General features: G+C 36.5%; 1 protein-coding gene and 1 pseudogene across 6 annotated transcripts in view; one reads left to right on the top strand and one right to left on the bottom strand.

Annotated features, from left to right (window-relative positions):
• Positions 1–1,086: 1,086 nt before the first annotated feature.
• On the bottom strand, positions 1,087–2,042 carry LOC104107485 (protein pleiotropic regulatory locus 1-like; annotated as a pseudogene).
• Positions 2,043–3,567: 1,525 nt separating this feature from the next.
• Positions 3,568–21,426, top strand: part of LOC104107483 (transcription initiation factor TFIID subunit 1) — a 31,249-nt gene continuing 13,390 nt past the window's right edge. For 2 of the 6 annotated variants that reach the window (XM_009616309.4, XM_009616302.4), the window contains exons 1-12: positions 3,599–3,938; positions 4,826–4,886; positions 7,038–7,144; positions 8,978–9,040; positions 9,225–9,270; positions 10,407–10,667; positions 12,479–12,579; positions 13,329–13,497; positions 13,589–14,678; positions 18,058–18,260; positions 18,370–18,607; positions 20,892–21,228. In XM_009616309.4, coding sequence (XP_009614604.1) covers positions 4,841–4,886; positions 7,038–7,144; positions 8,978–9,040; positions 9,225–9,270; positions 10,407–10,667; positions 12,479–12,579; positions 13,329–13,497; positions 13,589–14,678; positions 18,058–18,260; positions 18,370–18,607; positions 20,892–21,228 — 2,661 coding nt within the window. In that variant the 5' untranslated portion in view covers positions 3,599–3,938; positions 4,826–4,840. Of the gene's footprint in view, positions 3,939–4,033; positions 4,246–4,422; positions 4,580–4,825; positions 4,887–7,037; positions 7,145–8,977; positions 9,041–9,224; positions 9,271–10,406; positions 10,668–12,478; positions 12,580–13,328; positions 13,498–13,588; positions 14,679–18,057; positions 18,261–18,369; positions 18,608–20,891; positions 21,229–21,426 lie in introns of those variants that run through there. The other 4 variants (XM_009616303.4, XM_009616307.3, XM_033659006.2 and 1 more) reach the window with 4 other exon arrangements.

Here is a 21,426-nt window from a genome sequence, read left to right as displayed (position 1 = left end):
CATAAGCAAGAATTTTTAGCTTTCACGTTAAATTAGAATGCAAAGTTTTTGAAGATCTATCAGTGAAAAGTTCATGTTTCATCAGTCAAACAACTTCATGCAAGTGTGATTAAAATCTACGCGTTGATTGAATTAAAACTTAAAAAGCATGATGAATTACGAAAGTAATTACAGAAACATATATCATAAAGATTAATCAGTTTCAAAAACTAATTTGAATTCTGAAGATGAATTACAATACTTACAATGTATTTTGTAATTTTGAATTTGGAATTTGAATTTGGTTCAACTTTTTGGTTTGCGAGAGGAGATCTGAGTAGGGACAGAGTGATGGAGGAGAACCGTAAAGTGATTTATGCGTGATGCATTTTTTATATGTTTTGTCAGGGGTATAATGGTCATATTATTACATAATTTTTGTCAGCTGGCTACCAAATCAATAATTTTTAAAAATAGGATACATGTTAAAAAGTGGCACAAATATAGAGTATGACTATAAATTCCCCCTTTTATTTGACGATAACACCTAGCGGGCCCTACAACCAAAAAAACGAATTCGAGTTAGAAGCCTAAGATGATAATAGAAACTAACATTTTCTAGAAACATTCATGACATACATTATCCAAATTAGTACTATTATCCAAAGTAATATTTTATGGAGACGCATCAAATATTTATGTGATATTATTTGCTTCAATGTGAAGTGAACTTTTCCCTATTTTTATCATATCAAAGGTCAAAAGTACATAGTTCTAGCTACAAATAGAGAATGTATTGCCTTATCAATCTCTCTTGAGTTACCACCCAACAACACTACACTGTCAAGTCTAAAGAAGCAAGTTGGGTGATGATCAAGGTCTTTTTACTGCTGAAATTCTGTCTCCACTTCACCTCGGCAAAGGATGACAACAATATTGGGTTAAATCTTGTGGAAATATGTCTACAACACTTGAAAAAAAAAATTAATGACAACATAAAATTCGTGAAAGCAATATGCATGAAAAGCAAAAATCTTAAACAACACATACGGCATACTTTCAACCACATTATACCATGAAACGATTAAATGAATTCTCTAACTCCATTCATATTTTTGATGCGGCGATTTCGTCTTGTTTTCACATCTTGATGGTCTTGTCAGCCTCACAACTAATAAGCCTCGTGCCAGTTACATCATAGGAGAGGGCATATATACCAGCCTCACTATCTAAAGAACCAGGTTGAACCATAGATCGAGTTTCCTAGATGTTATGACCACTTTTCCAATCCCAAAATCACAAGCTTCCATTATCACCTCCTGTGGCCATTATACCTTCATCATTAACCGCCATGGCATTGATTATGGTCTTTTGTTGCGGAAGCATATTATGCAAAATTCTCCCTTTGGAAGGTTGAATTTCTTTATGTTGTCAGCTGATGCAGAAGCAAAAGAATTATCTTCCTTAGGATGTTGAGACATTGCTCGGGCAGATTTTTCGTGATGAATGAGTGTTGCCATTGTCTTTCTATATCTAATGTCCCAAAACTTTATGGTCGAGTCATGAGAGCTTGTCACAACCTAAGGATCCGTTGGCCGAGTTAAAACAGAACAAACAATGTTATTATGTCCAGTCAGTGCATGAACTTGTATTTTGCTCCGGATATCCCAAACCCTGCAGACACAATCTCTACCACCGATGAACAAGATGTCGTGTGTGGGATGAAAAGCTAAGCAATAAACACCACTTAGATGACCTTGAAAGGAATGAATCACCTCATTTTTTTCGACGTCCCAACATTTAACTTGCTTATCACAACCAGCCGAAAACATATATGCATGTCTGTTGCTAACAACAAAGCCTCTTATTTCCTCAACATGACCTGTTAACGTGAGCTTTAGTCTACCACTTGCTAAATCTCATATCTTGACAGTCCGATCAACTGACCCTGTACAGAACCAATTATTACTAGGATCCAATGCAACTGATGGAACCCATCCCAAATGGCCGTTCAGACCCATGTAATTTTTCCACACTCGTTTGCTTGTTTTTCTATTCTCCATGAAGAAATCTTAGAGAAGCAAGTTAATCATTGACACATATTTATAATATTTATGTATAAAGCCCACTTTAACTAGGAATAGAAAAACAATTTAGATTTTATTACGTAAACTAATTAAGTACCTAATCCTAAACAATTTAGGATTTATAATCTTAGTTTAGTTCCCAAATCATGTCGTTGATTTTGCATAGAATAAAGAAATTTTGGGGCCTGCCAACCGCGTAAGCCATTAAAAATACAAGAAGTTGTTTCGTTTATTATTATTATTATTTTTTAATTTTTTTTTTGCTTCATTTTTTATTTTCCAACTGCTTGGAATAACTACCTAATTTTCTTTCTGTAAAAATTTTGATTGTCGACATTAGAGTTTAATAACCAGAGATACACAAAAAAACTGTTAGTTTTTTTTTTGGTTCACGTTGTTCTCAATGAGTTTTAATTTTTTGAATAATTCTTTTGGGTGTACATAAGTCAGTTTCGTTGAATTTTTTTCTCTTACAAACCAAATTAATTTGTTCGTTCTCTTTGAATATTTGTTGGTTCTGTTAGGTTTAAACGACCCGAAAATAACGAACTTAAACCAATTGGTAAAATTCAAGTTATTTCTTTTACGAGTGAGCTTTCACTTTAATTAATTCATAATTAACGTCTTTTAGAATTAATATATTATTGTGTTTGCATGATAACTGTTCTTTACTTAAATGCTCAAGTTGTAAGAAACAATTCTAACTTTTGTTTGTTTGTTTTTAAGAATTTAAAAGGTTTGTCTCTTGCTTTCTTTAGCGTTTAAATGACTATACTTATATATTTATATATGTTTTTACCTGCTTTAGCACAATTTTATATAAAATTATTTATATTAAAATTATTTTTTAATAGTAATATAATTAGCGCAAGTTATTTTGATAACCTACAATTTATGCAAGTTATACCATCTGCTTTTGATTTTGCTATTTAAAAGTCAAACAATTTTTAGCGTGCTTGTTCAAAGAAAGACGATGCTTTATCTATAATTATAATTAAAATTATTTTTTAATATTAATATAATTAGTGCAAGTTATTTTTGATAACCTACAATTTATGCAAGTTATACCATCTGTTTTTATTTTGCTATTTAAAAGTCAAATAATTTTTAGCGTGATTGTTCAAATGAAAGACGATGCTTTATCTATACTTATAATTTGACACATAATCTACTTTTATTAATAAAACACAACGAAAAGCCAGAACCAAAGCGCATCTACATTATAAATATGCCCAAAATCGAAACCGCCAACCCCTCTCACTAAATTATTGAACGGAAAATAGTTAAATATATCCCTTTACTATCAAAAATTATTTAAACTTACCGTCCGTTATACTATCAAGGTGTTTGAGCCCCTACCGTTATACTTTAGTTTAAATTTTTCCTTAATTTTAACGGAAGGATACTGGCGGCTCAGGAACAAAAAATTCAAAGCTTCAATTATAACCCATGCCTATTCTTATACCCGACCCAATTCCCCCACTTAATATAAAAGAAAAACCGATAGCTTCGCAATACCAGTTCTTCGTTGAAAGCTTTTATAAAAGAGTCGATATTTTTGACATTCTTTCAAATTGGGATTTCTTTGTTTTTAAGAGACAGTTAATATTTTTTAACAATCTTTTGATTGGGTTTCTTTCTTTGAACAATAAAAGTTGATATTTTCAGCAATCTTTCAATTGAAATTTCTTTGTTGTTGGCGTATGAAGGCAGGGTTGAGCACAATTCATCTGACACTATAACATCTGAGGCTGCAAATGTATTGAACCATTCGATAGTAGAAGCAAGTTCGCCGGAATCATGGAGAAACGATGCCGTTGCATGTGGTAGCGATGTTGTTAGTTTCTGCTTCAAGATTTCTCCGGCAAGCTTGTATGCGTTCACACCCCAATTCTTCTCATTGTAACCATCATAGTAATGTTAATTTGACTAAACTTACCGGAATTAGTCCTCGGGTTTGTGCTAGTCCGAAACAAATGCCGATTTCATTATTATGAATTTTGAATCCACAGTTGCTACAGTAGGGTGGTACTGGGCAATTGGGGAATATAAGGAATGAGGAAGTGAAGAAGATTAGGAAGGGGAGCTTTGAAAGACGAAGAAGATGGACCAGAACTTTACAATAATTTAAGGAGAAAAGGAGGTTGTGATGGCGGAAGCGGAGTTGTGGCAGCATCTGGTACAAATCCTTAATTGGGTAATGGGTAAAAATTAGGCTGAAGGAGTGGGTCGAGTAACGGGTGAAATTAGGGTGGGTTGTAATTGAATTGGGTATTTTAAAATTGGGGTTTGGACTTTTTGTTCCTGAGCCGCCACGCGTCCTTCCGTTAAAATTAAGGGTAAATTTAAACTAAAGTAAGGTAGGGGCTCAAACGATAGCATAACGGAGGCTAAGTTTAAACAATTGTTGATAGATATATTTGGCCCTTTTCCGATTATTGAAACACTACTCTCACGCTCTTTGATGTCTCTCCTCTAACATTCAAAGTTTAACGTTCATTAGGGTAAAGAAAGTATTTTTTTAAAACCCTTTTCCCTTTTCCTGCAGTTATTTTTCACCCTTTGTTCTTTTTCTTTTGTTGCAATGAATTGGAGTATAAATATTTTCAACTGTACTATATAACCAATTCGAATAAGTTTTAGGATGAATAGAGTAAAGGAGGTTCTTTTCTAATTTATAATCTTATGAATTTTGTTGGGTAATTGTTAATTCATTGCTAATTTCAGAATAATGAAGTTTTTTTTTTTTTTGGTTGCAGAGTTGGTGACCTAAGATGGGTTACGAGTCTGGTGGCACATCCCGTGATGGGCGTGATGAAGGTAACATTTAATTTGTTACTAATTTTTTTGGCCTTGTTTTTTACTGTTAGTATGCTGCTTTTTTTTTTTTTTGACGAAGAAAAGTAGTAATTTTAAAGAACAGAAACCCTTTATTAAAAAAATTGTGTGAAGTGAAACCTGAAGTGGAGATCAAGCTTCTTTGAAGTAAAGCTCCCAAATTAGGAAAATTAGTCAGAGGTGCGCATAGCTACCCGGTACTTGTGATGGTGGGAGGTAACATGTAGTAGAATTAGTCAAGGTGCGCGCAAACTGGCACTAATACCACCATCATAAAAAAAAATTGGGAAAATTAAAATATGCCGAGAAGTATAGAGATTTAGTACTACTGTGATCAAATTGCAATTAAAAGTACTAGTTTCAGCATCCTGGTATATAAGAAAGAGATCACCTTGTTCTTTCGCGGATTCAAACCCTCGTCTCCCATAGACCACACCCTTGGTGCTTTGGAAAAAACATTTAATTTCTGTGTATCTAGAAGACTTATATTTCTGTTGATAAGGGTGTGTAATAAAAAATCATATTCTTTTGTGTGTGTAAGTTATCTGAAACAAGTGGGTTTTCTAGTATAATACTTGCTGATGAGTTTTCAAGTCAAGCTATGTATCATGGACGTTTAGTGATAGGCTGTCATTGTAGCTTGGAGATTTTGTAAAATCCTTTTTGGAATTTTACTATTACGTGGACCAGCTGGTTGTATAATCTCACTGACCTCATCTCAAGAAGAACGATGTCAAAATGGTGCATCTTTGAAACAGTTACTTAGATTGTTGGAGGAGCTTCTATATGCTTTAATATTGATGTCTCATTGCAACCCTTAAAGCAGAATATATGGGGTCTCAGGCTTTGTTCAAATGTTTGTTCCTTGATTGTCTACCAGTAATTATGAGTTGGCTTGGATATGAACTATGAGGAGTTTTTGTTCTCTTTTATCCTGTAACTGGCAGGAAAATATTCTTGTATTTGCAACAAAGAGCTTTAGATGTTGTTGTTGTTGTTGTTGTTGTTGTTGCTGTTATCATCATCATCGTCGTCGTCATCATAATCTTTGCTTTTGAGAGTTCCATATACTTCTTATTCTGCATGTCCACTTCAATTGAGTGATAAGGAAAGCTTGCAATCCTGTCAGGGTGTGACCTTTTCTTTCATTATCTCTCTATTTTTTATTTCATGTGGGGTGGGTGAGGGAGAGAAGAGGGGGCGAATTCGAAGAATACCAGCTTGAAATGCTATCGAGATAATGGTTGGTTGGTCTGTCTAATTGATGTATTGTGTTTCGTTTGAAGACCCTAGTCATTTGCTCTGCAATATTCCTTGTAAATATAGAATCTTATCATAGAAAGAAAAAAGAAGGTTGGTTGGTCACTCAGTGCATTATGGACTGGGGCTGATTTCACGAAGTACCAAAATTGATGATATATTCAAAAGAGAATGAGGAAAGATGGGACGGTTGAATTTCTTTGCTCATCTGATGTTTTTCACTGGGTAAGAAAACTTAAGTGGCTGTTTCCGATTTGATGCTATATCTAGATATCAAATAGGAAATTGTCTGTGGTGGGTTAGTGTAAACCTTTGACCATTTTAATGACAGAAATAAGGTTGGTTTTGTTTTAGTGCCTAAAAGTTGGAGAAAGAGAGCTGTGACCTGATGGCTTAGAAGTTACTGCTTATCCTTCCAGAATAATTGTCGAGTGTAAAATCATTTGCCTTATTATCAAAAACAAATATTAAGTGTGGAAAAAGTAAAAGAGATTGTCAGAGTCTTGTGCTTATATGTTAAATCTTTATATTCCGAGTTTCTTAGCCCAACAGAAGGCCTCAATGTATCTCATTATTAAAAAGGTAGAGGAGAATTTCGATCTTGTGTGTTGGTGCATCCATGATGTGTATATGTATAGATGATTGGGTGGTTTTATAGAGGAACATATTTTGGTGTAGCTTATCTACGGTAAAAGAATTTCGTTTTTTTGCTTGTATCTTAGTCTTCTGGTCTTACTTTACACCAGATTATGCTCTTTTTGAAGCCTCATTTACATCCACCAAATCCATCTCATTATATCTACCTGTTTCTGCATTGTGAGGAAGCTGACGTTTTTGTGTGATTTAACTGACGACTATGTCTGGTTTTTGCAGATGATGAGGACGAATATGAGGAAGCTGGTGGTGGTAACCGGCTTTTGGGATTTATGTTCGGAAATGTTGACTACTCTGGTGATCTCGATGTTGATTACCTTGACGAGGTAATTTGTTCCTTTTTATTCTTTTCTCCCTTTGTAATTTGACTCTCAAACAATTAGTCTGCTGTGAGATCCCAAATTAATATGTTAGTTAGAGGTACTAAAGTGTCTCCAGACTCCAAGGTACCAATTGAACCCTAAGTTGCTCGGACACGGGTGCGGGTGTCCGACACGGGTACGGATTTAGAAGTCGGATCCTTCGAGATGTAAATTCTAAAATTCGGGGATATTGATCTTAGTACGGATACTGATGCTCGGATTCGGCTAAAAATTTAAAAACATAAAAATATCTCTAAATTATGAGAAATTTTGTGGAATACTTACGTATAGCTTGTAAAATATTGATTTCTTTTTTATTCTCAAGTTGTAGATAATTAAAGGATTTCTTTCCTAGATAAGGTATGCTATATTCTTCCCATTTACCCTAGTTTTGGTTTTGATTTCGGGAATCAAATTGTATATCGTCTCGAATTTTTCGTCTGTCGTGATCAAAGTACCCAAAATTCTTTGACAAGATCCGGTATAGATCCCATATCCACACCCATACTAGTGTCGTGTCGACACGGGTGCGGCACCTAAACTGCCGTGTCGGAGCAACTTAGATTGAACCTAATAGGATAATTATTTGCTGAAGTTTCAGCACAAGCAATTCATATCTATTTAGAAGGACCATGTTTCTTTTTGGTGCACCCATAATATAGTAATATGTATAGAAAATTCAATGTGGAGAATCATTCGTTTTTGTAGGTTCTCTACTTTTTGGTATATCGATTGTATAATGAAATCTTTTTTACCTTATAAAAGAAATCCAATAATCAATATTGTTGAGAATTACATATGTGCTTGAGAAGTTAACCAAAAAAAAAAAGGGAAGAAAACCAAAAGAGTCCCTTTAACCTGTGCAAAGGAAGTATTAACTCCTTCCAACACACTCTCTCTGTCTTTTTTTTTCTCTTGGATAAGTACTTAGGTTTATTCACATATGCAGCGCCAACTTGGTTAAAGCCGCAGAAATTTGCCTAATCATCTAGGCCTTCAATCAAGTCATTACACTGTCCACATTATTCAGGAAAAAACCCACAGTTTTGTAAACATTATGCTCGAAAAGGAAGAGTTAAAGTTTCATCTTAGAAGCATCTTTGATTTCTCTTCAGCCAAATAGTTTAGAATATGCCCAGGGTATAATTCTCCATATGCTCCTGCTTCTTGTCTTGAGCCTCTGAAGACATCCCAGGTTGAGGAAGTGCCATATGGCACTCCAGACAATAGCTATGGCGCAGGGATGCTCTTTTTCCTTGTACATATTTGTTCAGTCTTTTCTATCTCTCTTTTTCCATACTCAACTTTGTAACTCGTAACCTTTATGATTAGAATATTTTTGATATTCAACTTGGGTTTCATGTTCTTTTCAAAAGCCACTAGATTTGCTCAGCAACACCCTTCAAGAGATTTCCTTGGTTTCCCTCTTAACAACTTAAGGCTTCAAGATGATGCAATGTAAAACCTTCCTACTGTGCTCTTGCTTTGTCTTCATGTTTCCGACTTGATAGGGGGCATAGTTATCGTTTAGGCTCACTTGTACGTATTAATTGCAGTGTATCTTTCAATAAGAACAGTTGCAACAACAGCCAGATGCCTTCTTAGCCAGTATCTTAACAATTCATCCCATGGAGGATGGTTGCCGGGTTTAGCACCAATTTATAGAATTGTCGTTCCTTCATTTTCATACGCCACAGATTTTTCTTTCAGATCTCACATGTTGTGTGATTTATGCTTCTTCTGGTGTCTTCTTTGCTTATTAAGTGGTCAAATTCTAATGGTAATTATGTTTTTCAGGATGCGAAGGAGCATCTTGCTGCTTTAGCTGACAAGCTTGGTCCGTCTCTAACAGAAATAGATGTATGTATCAAACTCTTTTATCTCTATAATTTGGAAAGGATAAATCCAATCATTTATCTCTATGATTTATTTGGAATTATATTTCGGATCAGGTGGTATAAATATGAATGCATGTTACCCAATTTCTACCGGAGTAGTTTTGTTGCTAATATTTTCTCCATGTCTTTTTCCCTTGGATGTTCAGTTGTCAGCGAAATCGCCACAAGCATCTGCAGATGTTGCTGAACAAGGTACATGTTTTCCACCACTGCAATCTCATGCAGTTTCTTATCTCTTCGGTATTTAGTTCTTTGAGACTTTCATTGGCAATTCTTTTGTCCTTTTCTCTTCTTCCTATTAAAGTTCGCCTATCAGAAGTGAAAGCATACTTAATTAGACATTGTAAGCATAGGTTTTAACCTGTAATACACTATAGAAAGAGCCAGAAACAGTTTATGTGTTTGGCATTCTGATAATTCATATTTCTCCTAATCATTAGTAGCGTAATCATACCTCGGTGAAGTAGTTCTAGGAGTTTCCTTATTCGTAAAATGTTTATTCTTAATATGCATAGGTAGCCCAATGACATGCGGGCTATGGTTTGTTCCTCCCCAACTTCCAACTGTCAATATTCAGATGCTTGAATCATCGGGAGGATCTTTACTTGTCTCATATTTGTGACATAAGCCGTGTTAAACTTTCTATAGCTGCAAATCAAAGATCTCCCTCTGCTCACACTGTTTTGAGTTTGCAGACAAATGTAGTGTCAAAGTATTTAACTTTTAAACTAAGGTAATTTGAACCTTACTGAGGCCACAATCTGGAAATAGCCACTAATTAAATTAATAAATTAAAAAAAGAACCTAATTATAGCCAGTATATCATGAGGATCTACATATCCAATCTCCAAGGTATGTGATAAGGCTACACAAGATTGGAAGATGTAAAAATGCTCAAGGCCTAACTACAGTAAATTGAGAAATACTGGAAAAGATTGCCAAGTTGGTCTTCATGTTTAGGTTAGACTCTGATTTTTGAAATAGTTCCACCAAATGGAGCTCTTTTGTGAAACTAAACAGCATCCGACATTCTTTTGTTTAACAGTCTCTTTATTTCTTGTGTGCCAGAACTTCGTATGTTTGTGCCTTTCTTGTTGCTACCATATCCGTAGCTTGGTGTGTTAAAACTCCAGTGGGCTTATAGTTCTTTATTCCGTCTCTAAATGAATATTCTTACATAAATTCACACCACATGATTTGGTTTTTCCTAGAGGTTACATTGGGTTTTCCTTATCATTCTTAAGCCATTAGATTTTATTCGACCTATCCTGTCTTTCAGAAGTCATATCTCATTACTTCTCTTCCCTCCGCTTTATTGAACTAAGCAGATTATGATGAGAAGGCAGAAGATGCTGTAGATTATGAGGACATTGATGAGCAGTATGAAGGACCTGAGATACAAACTGTTACCGAAGAGGACCTATTATTGCCGAAGAGGGATTATTTTTCATCAGAAGTAGCGTTAGCTACTTTGGAGAATCGTGCTTCTGTTTTCGATGATGAAAACTATGATGAGGATGATAATGAAGAGGAGAAGGAACAGGAGGTGGTAGAGAACACTGCTGAAGTTCCATCTACTCCTGAAAAAGGTTAGTTTAAAAGCAATGTTTTTTTTGGGGTACAGATTTTTCTTACTATTTATATTGTTAGCCTGATGTACTGATGGCTGTCTACAATCTTTAGCGTGTAACTATACCTTTTGATATTTTAACACTGGTTGCCACTACTCAATTTATAAAGCTGTTCTTCTTGTTAGTTTGTTATGAACCTCAGTTTTATTATGGAAAGTTGCTGTTCACCTAACTGAAATTGAAGGTAGACATAATAGCCTCAGTAGTTAAATGGTTATGGGACTTTGGAACATTCACAAACCAACAGAAACACGTGGAGCTCAAATGAAGCTGAATATCAAACTGACGAATCAGAGTTATGGTAGCAAAATATAACCCAGAGTCCCTTCTGTAAGAGGGTGGCAGAAAATAAACCCAAAATTGTAGTGAAAGCTAGATTTGATCCTAAAGCACCAGATAAAAATTGATCCTTGAGATGAGTCATTGTGGTTGGTTTGTCAAACTCTTGTTTTGCTTGCATCCTTCTGTGCCTAATTTCTGTTTTCCTCCTAGCAATTTTTGGTGAACTGAAATTGGTTGCAGCAGCTGTGAACAAGTCCATGAGACAAAATAGTCTATTTGGGGGGTGGGGTGGGGTTGGGGGGGGGAGGGGTCTTATGAGGGAGAGAGCATGTCAATAAAGAAAAGGAGGGCAGTAGATGCCTTAACACCACGACAGGGCTCTGAATGAGCAGGTGGCATGTGCAATGGGAAGAGGCAGGGAGCTCTGGGTAGTATGGACAGAATGAAATAGCGAGTTTTCCATACTTTTCTTATTCTATTTTGCTTCAGTTTGTTGTTTTTTAATTATTTTTCTTCTGCTTTCGGGATCTAAGTGCTAGATTAGCCCTCGGGGCTTTAATCTAGTGATAAGAGCCCAACACGTGATATGTGCGTTAGACGCAAGCCACGAGTTTGAACCCTGCCGCAGACAAAAGCTTGGTATTTAAGTGGAGAAAGTAGGAGCAGACCCATTATCCATTGAGTTTCAAACCGTGCTCCACTAGACCTCGGGAATTTCTCGGTAATCAAAAAAGAAAAAAAGGTGTTAGATTATTATGTGTTAGTGTCAGAAAGTTAAGAGTTGGAGTACTTCATAAAAAAGTTAGGTAGAATATCAGAAAATTTAAGTTCTCAAGATAGATATTGTTCCGCATTGGCTAAATATGTTGTGTTTATCGTTGCATATATGTTAATTTTTTTATGTTCGCATGTGGTATCGGAGCTACGGTTTAGGTATAGGTGTAAGTAGCTTCCAACTACTGGTAGGTTGCCCTGTATCTGTTGCTCGACCTTTATTTTTGCTTCCATAATTTTTCTTTCCTCTTTCAATGGTCATTCTAGCGGCATCACTTTATTTCTGGTAATAATTTCCGGTTATAGTCCTGGCTACATTGCGGCTATTTGGTGAATGTTTTGGCATGCATCTCTTTTCGGTTTCTACGGTATCACATCTTTTCGGTGACTGTTTTACTGGCATCGCTTCTTTTTGTAACAGCTCTGGTGGCATCGCATATCTTCTATTCTAGATAACAATTTTGGTTGCACTGCTCCTTTTTGGTAGTGACTGTCACGTCTACACCCACCTCTTTTCATATTATTTTGGCCATTGTTCCGGCATCAATTTCCTGGCAAGATACTGTCAAACTTTTTCAACGAGATTCCACATCACCAAAACAATTCTAGTAGGATTGTGGTTTTCTTAACTTTCAGTGACCAATCCTGCAATTATGTCCAAAAAATGTCTTTGCATCTTCACTTGAGACCTATTTGTCATGTTCTTTTTGTAGGGGAGTACAACGATGATGCTGAAGTGATTTTTCATGGGAAGAAGCTTCCAGAAGAAGTTCTATCCCCGGATGCTCCCGAATCTAGTGAAGATGTTCAAGAGGTCAGTCCGTTACTAGTTAAATAGAAGAACTACTTATGTTTTGTGTTCTTTTTCCGATTTGTAGAGTGCATGGCATCTCTTTTTTTCTAGCTTCTTGTTCTTTCCTTCTTGTGAAATAGGTCATCAAACAATTGATATCTTTGCGTCACTTTCTATTTACGAGCACTGTTTTCAAAGGCTTCTTGAGGTTTTCCTGAAATAGCTTTTGGAATAGTTCATATTTTTGCTTGACAATAATTTCTTTTGTGGTACTTGAAGATTGACGATGCAATTTAATGCGTTTTATAAATACCTTAAATTATTGTATTTATAGTAGCTGAAGTACTTGGGACAGACGGATTTTTTTGTCAGTTAAAATCCTATAATGTTTTGCTACTGCATTCAACAACTTTGTCTGATCTTGCATCTGGTGGACCACTCTTAGTAATATACAACAATTGTAGTTTTACTTTTTATGTTGCTTGTCTTTACAGTTTATCACTCTATTGGGAATTCGACAAATATTAAAGCACTGTCTTTTTTCTTTTCTGCCTATCTGTTCCACTGGAGATCTGTGTTAATTTAGATGGAGTTCTTGGATGTCTTTGAAATATAGTTCTCCTCTATTCTGTACTTCTACTAATGCCTGGCATAAGCTAACAACTGCAGATAAGTTGCCCTTATGAGGACTATAATTGCCTAATTTTGTTGTCTGCTTTAGAATATTTGTTGTTTTCTGAACGGGTCTGCTTCTCTGTGCTGGTCGTCAGGAAGAACCTATTACTATGGAAGAGCCAGTTGATGGTCAAAGCTCTCTGCCTCTACCTGTTCTTTGTGTAGAAGATGGGATGGCAATTCTAAAGTTCTCTGAAATTTTTGCCCTCCACGAACCTCGGAAGAAAGCAGATAAGAGGGAGCGACGATGCTCTGTTCCCGAAGGTACCTTTTGCTAATAAGAAAATCTCTTTATTCAGTTCTGTTTAGTAGTAGTACGGATTAGCCTTTCTATAGCACGTTTTTGTATCAACAGACAAATACAAGGCCATGGACACACTGGATATTGTTGAAGAAGATGAAGTTACATTACTGAGAGGTTCCTATCAAGACTTCCCTTGGTTGAGGAAGGCCCCTGTACATCAAGATAGTGCTTTAACGTTCCTGGATAATGAACCAGGAACAGTTCAAGGGATTGATGAATTGAAGCCAAAAATTGAGAAAACGGATTCTTGTTGTAGTGCTAAACCAATGAAAGAAAATCTATCAATGGATCTTTCTGCTAATTGGAGCTCACCTATCTGTCCTGAGTTCTATCCTCTTGATCAGCAAGACTGGGAAGATAGAATTATTTGGGATAATTCTCCTCCAGTGAGTGATAATACTGCTGAAAGTTGTGAGATTTCTGGACCTGATTGTGAAACATTGACTCATAAACAACTGGATGTGGAGGCCGAGTCTCAATGTTTTCAGTCAGAAAAAGAAATTGAACCCCGTGAGAAAGGTCACAGCTCCTTTTTTTCTTGCAGTGTTTCTGTGGAGCCTTTTGGTTCAAAACAACCTTCAGGACACCTGGATATTTCATTATCAGAAGGAAGATATCACCCTCAGCTTTTGAGATTACAGTCTCGCTTGAATGCAGATAGGCAAAAGAGCACAGATACTGTAAAAGATGGAGCCACTGATGAAAGCCTTAGCAGCGACGCCTTAAGGCGATTTAGCAAGCTTACATTACAAAACAGAGATATAATGGAGGAATCTTGGGTGGACAACATTATTTGGGAACCAGATCAGCCCTTTCCGAAGCCAAAGCTCATATATGATCTTCAAGACGAACAAATGCTTTTCGAAGTTTTGGATAACAGGGATGGGCAACAGCTTCTGCATCATGCTGGAGCAATGATCACAACTGGTTTAATGAAGCCCAGTAATGGTGATTCTGCCGAGTTATATGGACTCGGTGGTTTATCCGGGCGTTTTAATATTGCCAATGACAAATTCTATCTGAACAGGAAGTCAACTCAGCAACTGAAATCACATTCAAAGAAACGCACTGCACATGGTCTCAAAGTTCTGCACTCAATACCAGCTCTTAAGCTGCAGACAATGAAGGCTAAGCTAAGCAAGTATGTCTTGTGTACTTCACTTGACAGTCTCTTATGTAAATGGTTAATTTAACTCTAATTTTTTCCTATTTGATAAACTAATAACTTCATTGATGTGTCGGGAAAAATTCCCTCTATACAAAAGATAGAGAATCTGAAAATATGGTTCTTTACAAATAGCACCCTATCATCTATACCATATGCACTAAAAGTTTATTAGGAACAAAAAACATAAAAAACATGACTCATCTGTATGGAGGTATGTTCACACCCTTTCAAAGTTGTCTTGTTCTTTCCTTTTTGAATTATCCATAGGTGCCAAGAGAGCTTCATCCTGTGCTCTATATCGCCTTTTTCTTTGTCTGATGTTGCAACTGAAAATTACATCTAAACTATAGGTGATATTGATCACTGTAATTTTAACAAATTCAGTGTCCACCATAACTGCCTTGCGAATTGGCAATGCAACAATGGGTATCCCATGCCCTTTCCCGAATATTTGCATATGTAACTGCAACTGACTTGTGTAATCTTCTCTTTGTTCAAGTTTTCTGCTGTGAGATTAGCCTCCTTTGCTGTTGACAAGCGAAAAATGCATACTTTACTCGAAGCACTTGGTATCTTACTGATCAATATGGATATTCTACTTCCTCTCTCTTTAATAGTCGGTGATCGATTGACCAAGAAGATTCACTTTGCTTTCCCTTTCATTTCCAAGAAGATTTCCATGATATCATGCTTATAGAGTAACCCCATAAGGTTTTGGAACACTTCCATCGTTCAATCCTATAGATCTCTTCTCAACCTCAAGTCTGAAAGTCTATCTCCTCATTGTCTCCTTCTTAAGCAATTGACATCGTTCTTTGTTAGGAAGGGATCACTCAGTGTGTTTTGCAACACCATCTGTGCTTCCAGATGTTAATCGTATATTACTTACCATTGTGAACTTGATGTCTCCATAAATTTCTCCATGCCTTGTTAAAAATTCTAGAATCTTGTTAGGACTGCAGAACAGTTTCTTCTCTCTTTTGCTCACTTGTAAATATGGTTTTCAGTTCAACCTATGTACTGTCTCTTTCTTGTTTTCCGGTAAATAAAATGTTTTATTACCAAATCGCGAATTTACATTTTATGTATTGTCTCTTTTAATATACACAGATGTTACCTTCCCAAAAAAAAGAGCTCTGTTGAAGATTTTCAAACCTTTTATCCAAAGCCCTATATACTTTAATTTAGATGCGACCACAATTATTTACCATCATCCTTCGTATACAACAAAAGTTGTATGGCCATCTCATCAAAAAGTTTAAATTTTTATAAAGAGAACAATTTTATTAATCTAATCGTATTTTAACATGTCCTTCACGCATAGGCTTTGTTCCTTTTAATGACCCAAGCACATAAGTTTCTTTCATAATGGTGGCAAGTCTTGAACGTAGGACTTCTGTCTACTCTACTCTGGTATCTTGTTAGAGTGTCCCACGGTGATTAAGGGAATCGGTTGTTGTCTTCTTATATTTTCTTGAACAATTATCACCTCATGAGCACCTCATGTGCTATATTTTGGGGTTGAGTTATGCACATTCACTTTGGTCATAGTAAATAAGTCAAATCCGTCCCTATTCTTGATTTATCCAATATTGATCGTCATCTGATGTTATCCATGCTCTAAATGTCCAGTCTTAGGCATGCAATGCGGGGGTGTTAAGAGTGTCCATATTGGCTGAAGGGCGACCCACACCTCATCAACTATCTTTTTGGGGTTGAGTTATGCCCAAAGTCCATTTTCTTAACATTTGTGTAGGAGGCATTAAGGCTCATTTCACCTCCTGATGTCATTCTCCAGTACCTGTTGTCCATGACCAGAATCACCACGTTGCCTCGTCCCAGTGTGACAAAGAAACAAAAATTTCGCACTCTCCCGCGCTCCTAGTTTATTTTAGTAATCTCAATATCCTAGAGCTACAACATTCTTTGATAAGATGCGGAGCAAGGTAATGAGATGGGAAGGCTCTTATTTTATATGATGTAATCGTGCTTGAAGGACAGTCGTCCTACGTGCCAGCGAACTCACATTAGTGACTTATAGGCTCCACAAGTGCCTCTTCTTGTGATAGTTACTTGCTAGTAAAATTGTTAGTGATTTGAGCTTTTTGGTGATGTGAAAGGGTGAGGGTTGAAGATTGGTATGAAGGCAGATTAAATTGACAAACAGTGCTGAGTTGAGTTTGAATACCTTTTCTCTCCTTCAAGCTCCTCTTTTCTTTGATTGAAGATCCCAGTTCACCATGTTAGAGAATACACTTGACTCTCATTGGTTGTAAAAGGGTCTCCGAGGGGTTTATAATGTCAGGGTCGCTCCCCCGTTAACCTTAAGGTTTTGGGTTGGATGCTCAGGTTCTTTGACATGGCATCGGAGCCAAAGTTTGGTGAGCCTGTGTCAAAACAGCGTTCTCTTCTCATGTTTTATCGCTCTGGGCTTCTCTCTCTCAACTTGACACATGGAGTTGCTGAGGACTACTCTCTCTCAAATCAGCACAGGCATTGCTCTAGGCTCACTCATTAGCTTGTTGAGCCTACTCTCTTTCCCTCTGTTTCAGGCCCACTATTGTCAAGCCACCACTTTCTTTATCTAAACCAGAAAAAATAAAGAACATTCAGTCCAAGTGAACTCAAGAACCAGGTTACTTGTGTGAGAGGGTATTAGAGAATATACTTGTTCCTCATTGGTTGTGTAAGGGTTTCCAAAGGGGCCATTGCCTTAAGATTTTGGGTTGGACGCTCAGATTCTTCACACACCAGATGTACTGTGAGAGATTGTTTGGATGAACTAAAGTCTAGAGATATGGAAGAGCTTCTCTCTCTAACTCGCTATTATCTCACACAAAACAATCTTCCACTCTAATTGTTCTCTGCTTGTGTACTTCATTTGATGCTCCTGTGTACTTAGGTGGATTTCACATAATCCTCCTCATGCTATAAGATGCCTGATATATATTAGCAAGTTGTGTAGCTAGAAGTAACTTAGCTTTTGCAGTTCAAGGAACAAATTTGGCCTGTATTTATCAGTTGGCTTAGGCAACCCAAAGGCAAAAAAAGGTTTGTCCTTGCATCAGTCCGTATGGACATAAGTGCCATGTTAGATCTACCTAATCACCTCTTTTAATAAGATTTAGAGTTGTCTTCTCTCGGATTTATCATATGTATTGGTTGATTGGTTCTATTTTAATGTTTGTTTATGTGATTTATACTCCTCTTTGCAGTAAAGACATGTTAGATTTACCTAATCACCTCTTTTAATAATAAGATTTAGATGTGTGTTCTCTCGGATTTATCTTATGTATTGGTTGATTGCTTCTTTTTTATTGTTTGTTTATGTGATTTATACTCCTCTTTGCAGTAAAGACATAGCAAATTTTCATCGGCCAAGAGCTTTATGGCATCCCCATGACAATGAGGTGGTACTTAAGGAACAGAGAAAGTTGCCTACACAAGGGCCAATGAAAATCATATTGAAGAGCTTGGGTGGCAAAGGAAGTAAACTTCATGTGGCAGCAGAGGAGACCATTTCTTCTCTTAAGTCAAAGGCGTCCAAGAAGCTTGGTTTGTAATTTTTCTGTCCTTTTAGTTCCTAACCTTCACTTATATTACATCTATTTATTACCTTGATGTCCCAGCTATTACTAACTTTCACCATGTTATTTGTTTATAGATTTCAAACTGTCTGAGCCAGTGAAGATAATTTATTGCGGGAAGGAGCTTGAAGATGTTAAATCTCTTTCTGCGCAAAATGTTCCACCAAACTCTGTGCTGCATCTTGTTCGTTCCAGGATAAATTTGTTGCCTAGGGCACAAAAGCTTCCCGGTGAGAACAAGTCCATGCGTCCTCCTGGGGCATTTAAGAAAAAATCTGATCTTTCCGTGAAAGATGGCCATGTCTTCCTAATGGAGTAAGTTAACCCAAAGATTTTTATTGTGCATTTTCTATCGATATTCTGATATCATTTTGTTTTCGGTTATTTCATGCTCAATATTGATAAATGCCCTGTACTTGTTAAGTTGGAAGTAGTTTTTCTCCGCTAGTGAATGCTCCACCTTTTGGGGGTTCTGTTTAGCTTTGCTCCACCTTTTGCGGGTTCTGTATACCTTTTGGGGGTTCTGTATCAGTCATGTGAATGTTTTAAGGAAGATTTTTGGCACAAGTACCGTTAGGACTTGTGGTCTAAAACATGCCATGATATTTCTATGGCTATAAGCTAAGTTACTCGGACTCTTCACTTTCAGTGCCGCACCCGTGTCGACACGACGTGGGTGTGGGTATGGGTGTGGGATCCGTGTCGGATCTGGTCAACCGATTTTGGGTACTTTGACCTAAATCAACGGAGAAATTTGGGACAGATACTATGATTTTTGAAAACAAATCAAAAGCTAGGGTGATATTGAAGAAAATGGAATACCTTGTATATATAAATTTCTATGTCAGTCCTTTTCCTTTTATCTCCTAAAATTCTACTCTTGTTCAATATTTTCTCCTTCTCGAAGTACCTTGTAAGTTTTTCACATGTCTCATAATTTATACATATTTTTATAACTCTATTTTTAAATAATTGAATTATTTTTAGCCGAATCCCCGCACCCGTATCCGTACTTGGATCCGTACCCCCGAATCTTTAAATTTAGATCATGAATGATGACCTCTAGATCTGCACCCGTATCGGACACCCGCACCCGAGTCCGAGCAACTTAGGCTATAAGAGTATGTCACTAATGGGAAAACATGAAGTTTAAATTTAAAAAGTTTCTAAATATAGAAAGGTGTCATTTTTTTTGGAACAGACTAAATAGGAAAGAGTTCCATTAAAAAGGATAGGAGTATTATTTATTTGGAAATATCAATACTCAGCATTAGATAAAGGAAATGACAAGAAAAGTTGATGCTGATCCTAACATATGATAAAATGAAGTGATAAGAGTGTCATTTAAGAGGGAACAGAAGGAGTATTTTTATTTAAAAATATGGATATTTAAGAAGAGGATGACAGTTGTGAATAAGATTGTTATTAGAAATTAACATTATACAGGTGCTGGTGCTATGTCAGGAGTTCTTATAGGGACACTATCATTGTACCGATAGCATAACTTGTAAGACCAATGTAATGAACAATTTTGCTGGTATTTGACTAGGGAAGATGGTCATATCGTGGAGATCGGAATGTGAGGTTGAATAACTGATTTTGTCTGGGGCCAGGGCTTCAGTCTAGTGGTAAAAGTGCAGCGCGTCATGTGTAGAATAGGCGCACATCACGAGTTCGAACCTTGCAGCGGAAAAAACCAGGCATTTAAGTGGAGAAGGGTAGATGAACTGGCCCATTATCCACCAAGTTTCGAACTGTGTGTTAGCTGATCCTTGGGATTTCTCGTTCGTCAATAAAAAAAAGAACTGATTTTGTCTGATTTGTCAATGGTAAGGATGATCTGATGGGTTTGTTAGTTCCCTACATTTTCAAATGGGAGGAGAATTTTTCTTTTACTCTCTAGGTCCCGTGATAGATGAATAATATACCTTTGCTTATACTGATTTTATGACAATTTGAATAGGTCTATTGCATTGATCAAGCAGAGATCTGTGTTGCATATAAATAGTTTATTTGTGTGCAATTTTTGAAGTGCTTTTTCTTGTTTTTTGTTGTAATGGAACTTCAAAATAGCCAAATAGGATACTGAAGAATTTAAATTTCTGAGATGTAACTGAAGCCATTTGTTTGCTGTGTGAGTTGTGCAAATTGCATCTCAAATGCCACTTGTATAGCTTGATGGATGAAGCATTAAAAGATCATTTTCGTTTCATCTATATTTTTGGTGTGAGGAGCAGATCCCCTTTTGTATAGCAGTTGGATGGATTTGACAGAGGAGCACTGTATATAACATTCATACATATTTTTGTGACTACCTTGGTGTTATTGATGAATAAAGAATTTTTTTTTGTTTCATCTAAATTTTAGGTGTGAGAAGTATATCGCTTTTCGTATAACAATTGGATAGATTTTATAACGAAGCACTCTATGCTACCACATGGTACATATTTTCGTCACCCCTTGTTGTGTTTCTAGTGAAACCTTGTGACTAAAGAAATTTTTAAAAAAAGAATTTCATTACTTCTTTTCATGTTTATACAACTTTATGATGTGTATGCTTAGTCTGCCTCAACACTTTTCTCTGCTTTTCTACTTGCAGATACTGTGAGGAGAGACCTTTGCTCCTTGGAAATGCTGGAATGGGTGCAAGATTGTGTACTTATTACCAAAAATCATCTCCAAATGATCAGAAAGGCACCTTGATGCGCAACGAAAATACTGGATTGGGGAGTGTGCTCATACTTGATCCTGCTGATAAATCCCCCTTCCTTGGGGATATAAAACCTGGTTGTAGCCAGTCATCTCTCGAAACAAATATGTACAGGGCACCAATTTTTCAGCACAAGGTCTCATCAACTGATTATTTGTTGGTTCGCTCAGCAAAGGGTAAGCTGTCCATAAGGCGGATAGACAGGATTGATGTCGTAGGGCAACAGGTTATCTATTATCCTTACCTTCTCTTATTTAACTACTTTCTTGATTGCACTACGCAACTTTTATATATTATTTTCTGATGAACTTATTTCTAAAATATTGATTGTTTTACTTTTAGTACACATCATTTTGAACCATGCATCATGGAAATTTCTGATTCATGTTAATCATGTTTGCCAGTTTGGAACCTGAAACAATGA

This window comes from Nicotiana tomentosiformis, chromosome 11 (genome assembly GCF_000390325.3).
Source record: "Nicotiana tomentosiformis chromosome 11, ASM39032v3, whole genome shotgun sequence".
NCBI classification, from domain to species: Eukaryota; Viridiplantae; Streptophyta; class Magnoliopsida; order Solanales; family Solanaceae; genus Nicotiana; species Nicotiana tomentosiformis.
Note: the sequence above shows the minus strand (reverse complement) of the source record. Positions and strands in the feature narration are given on the sequence as shown.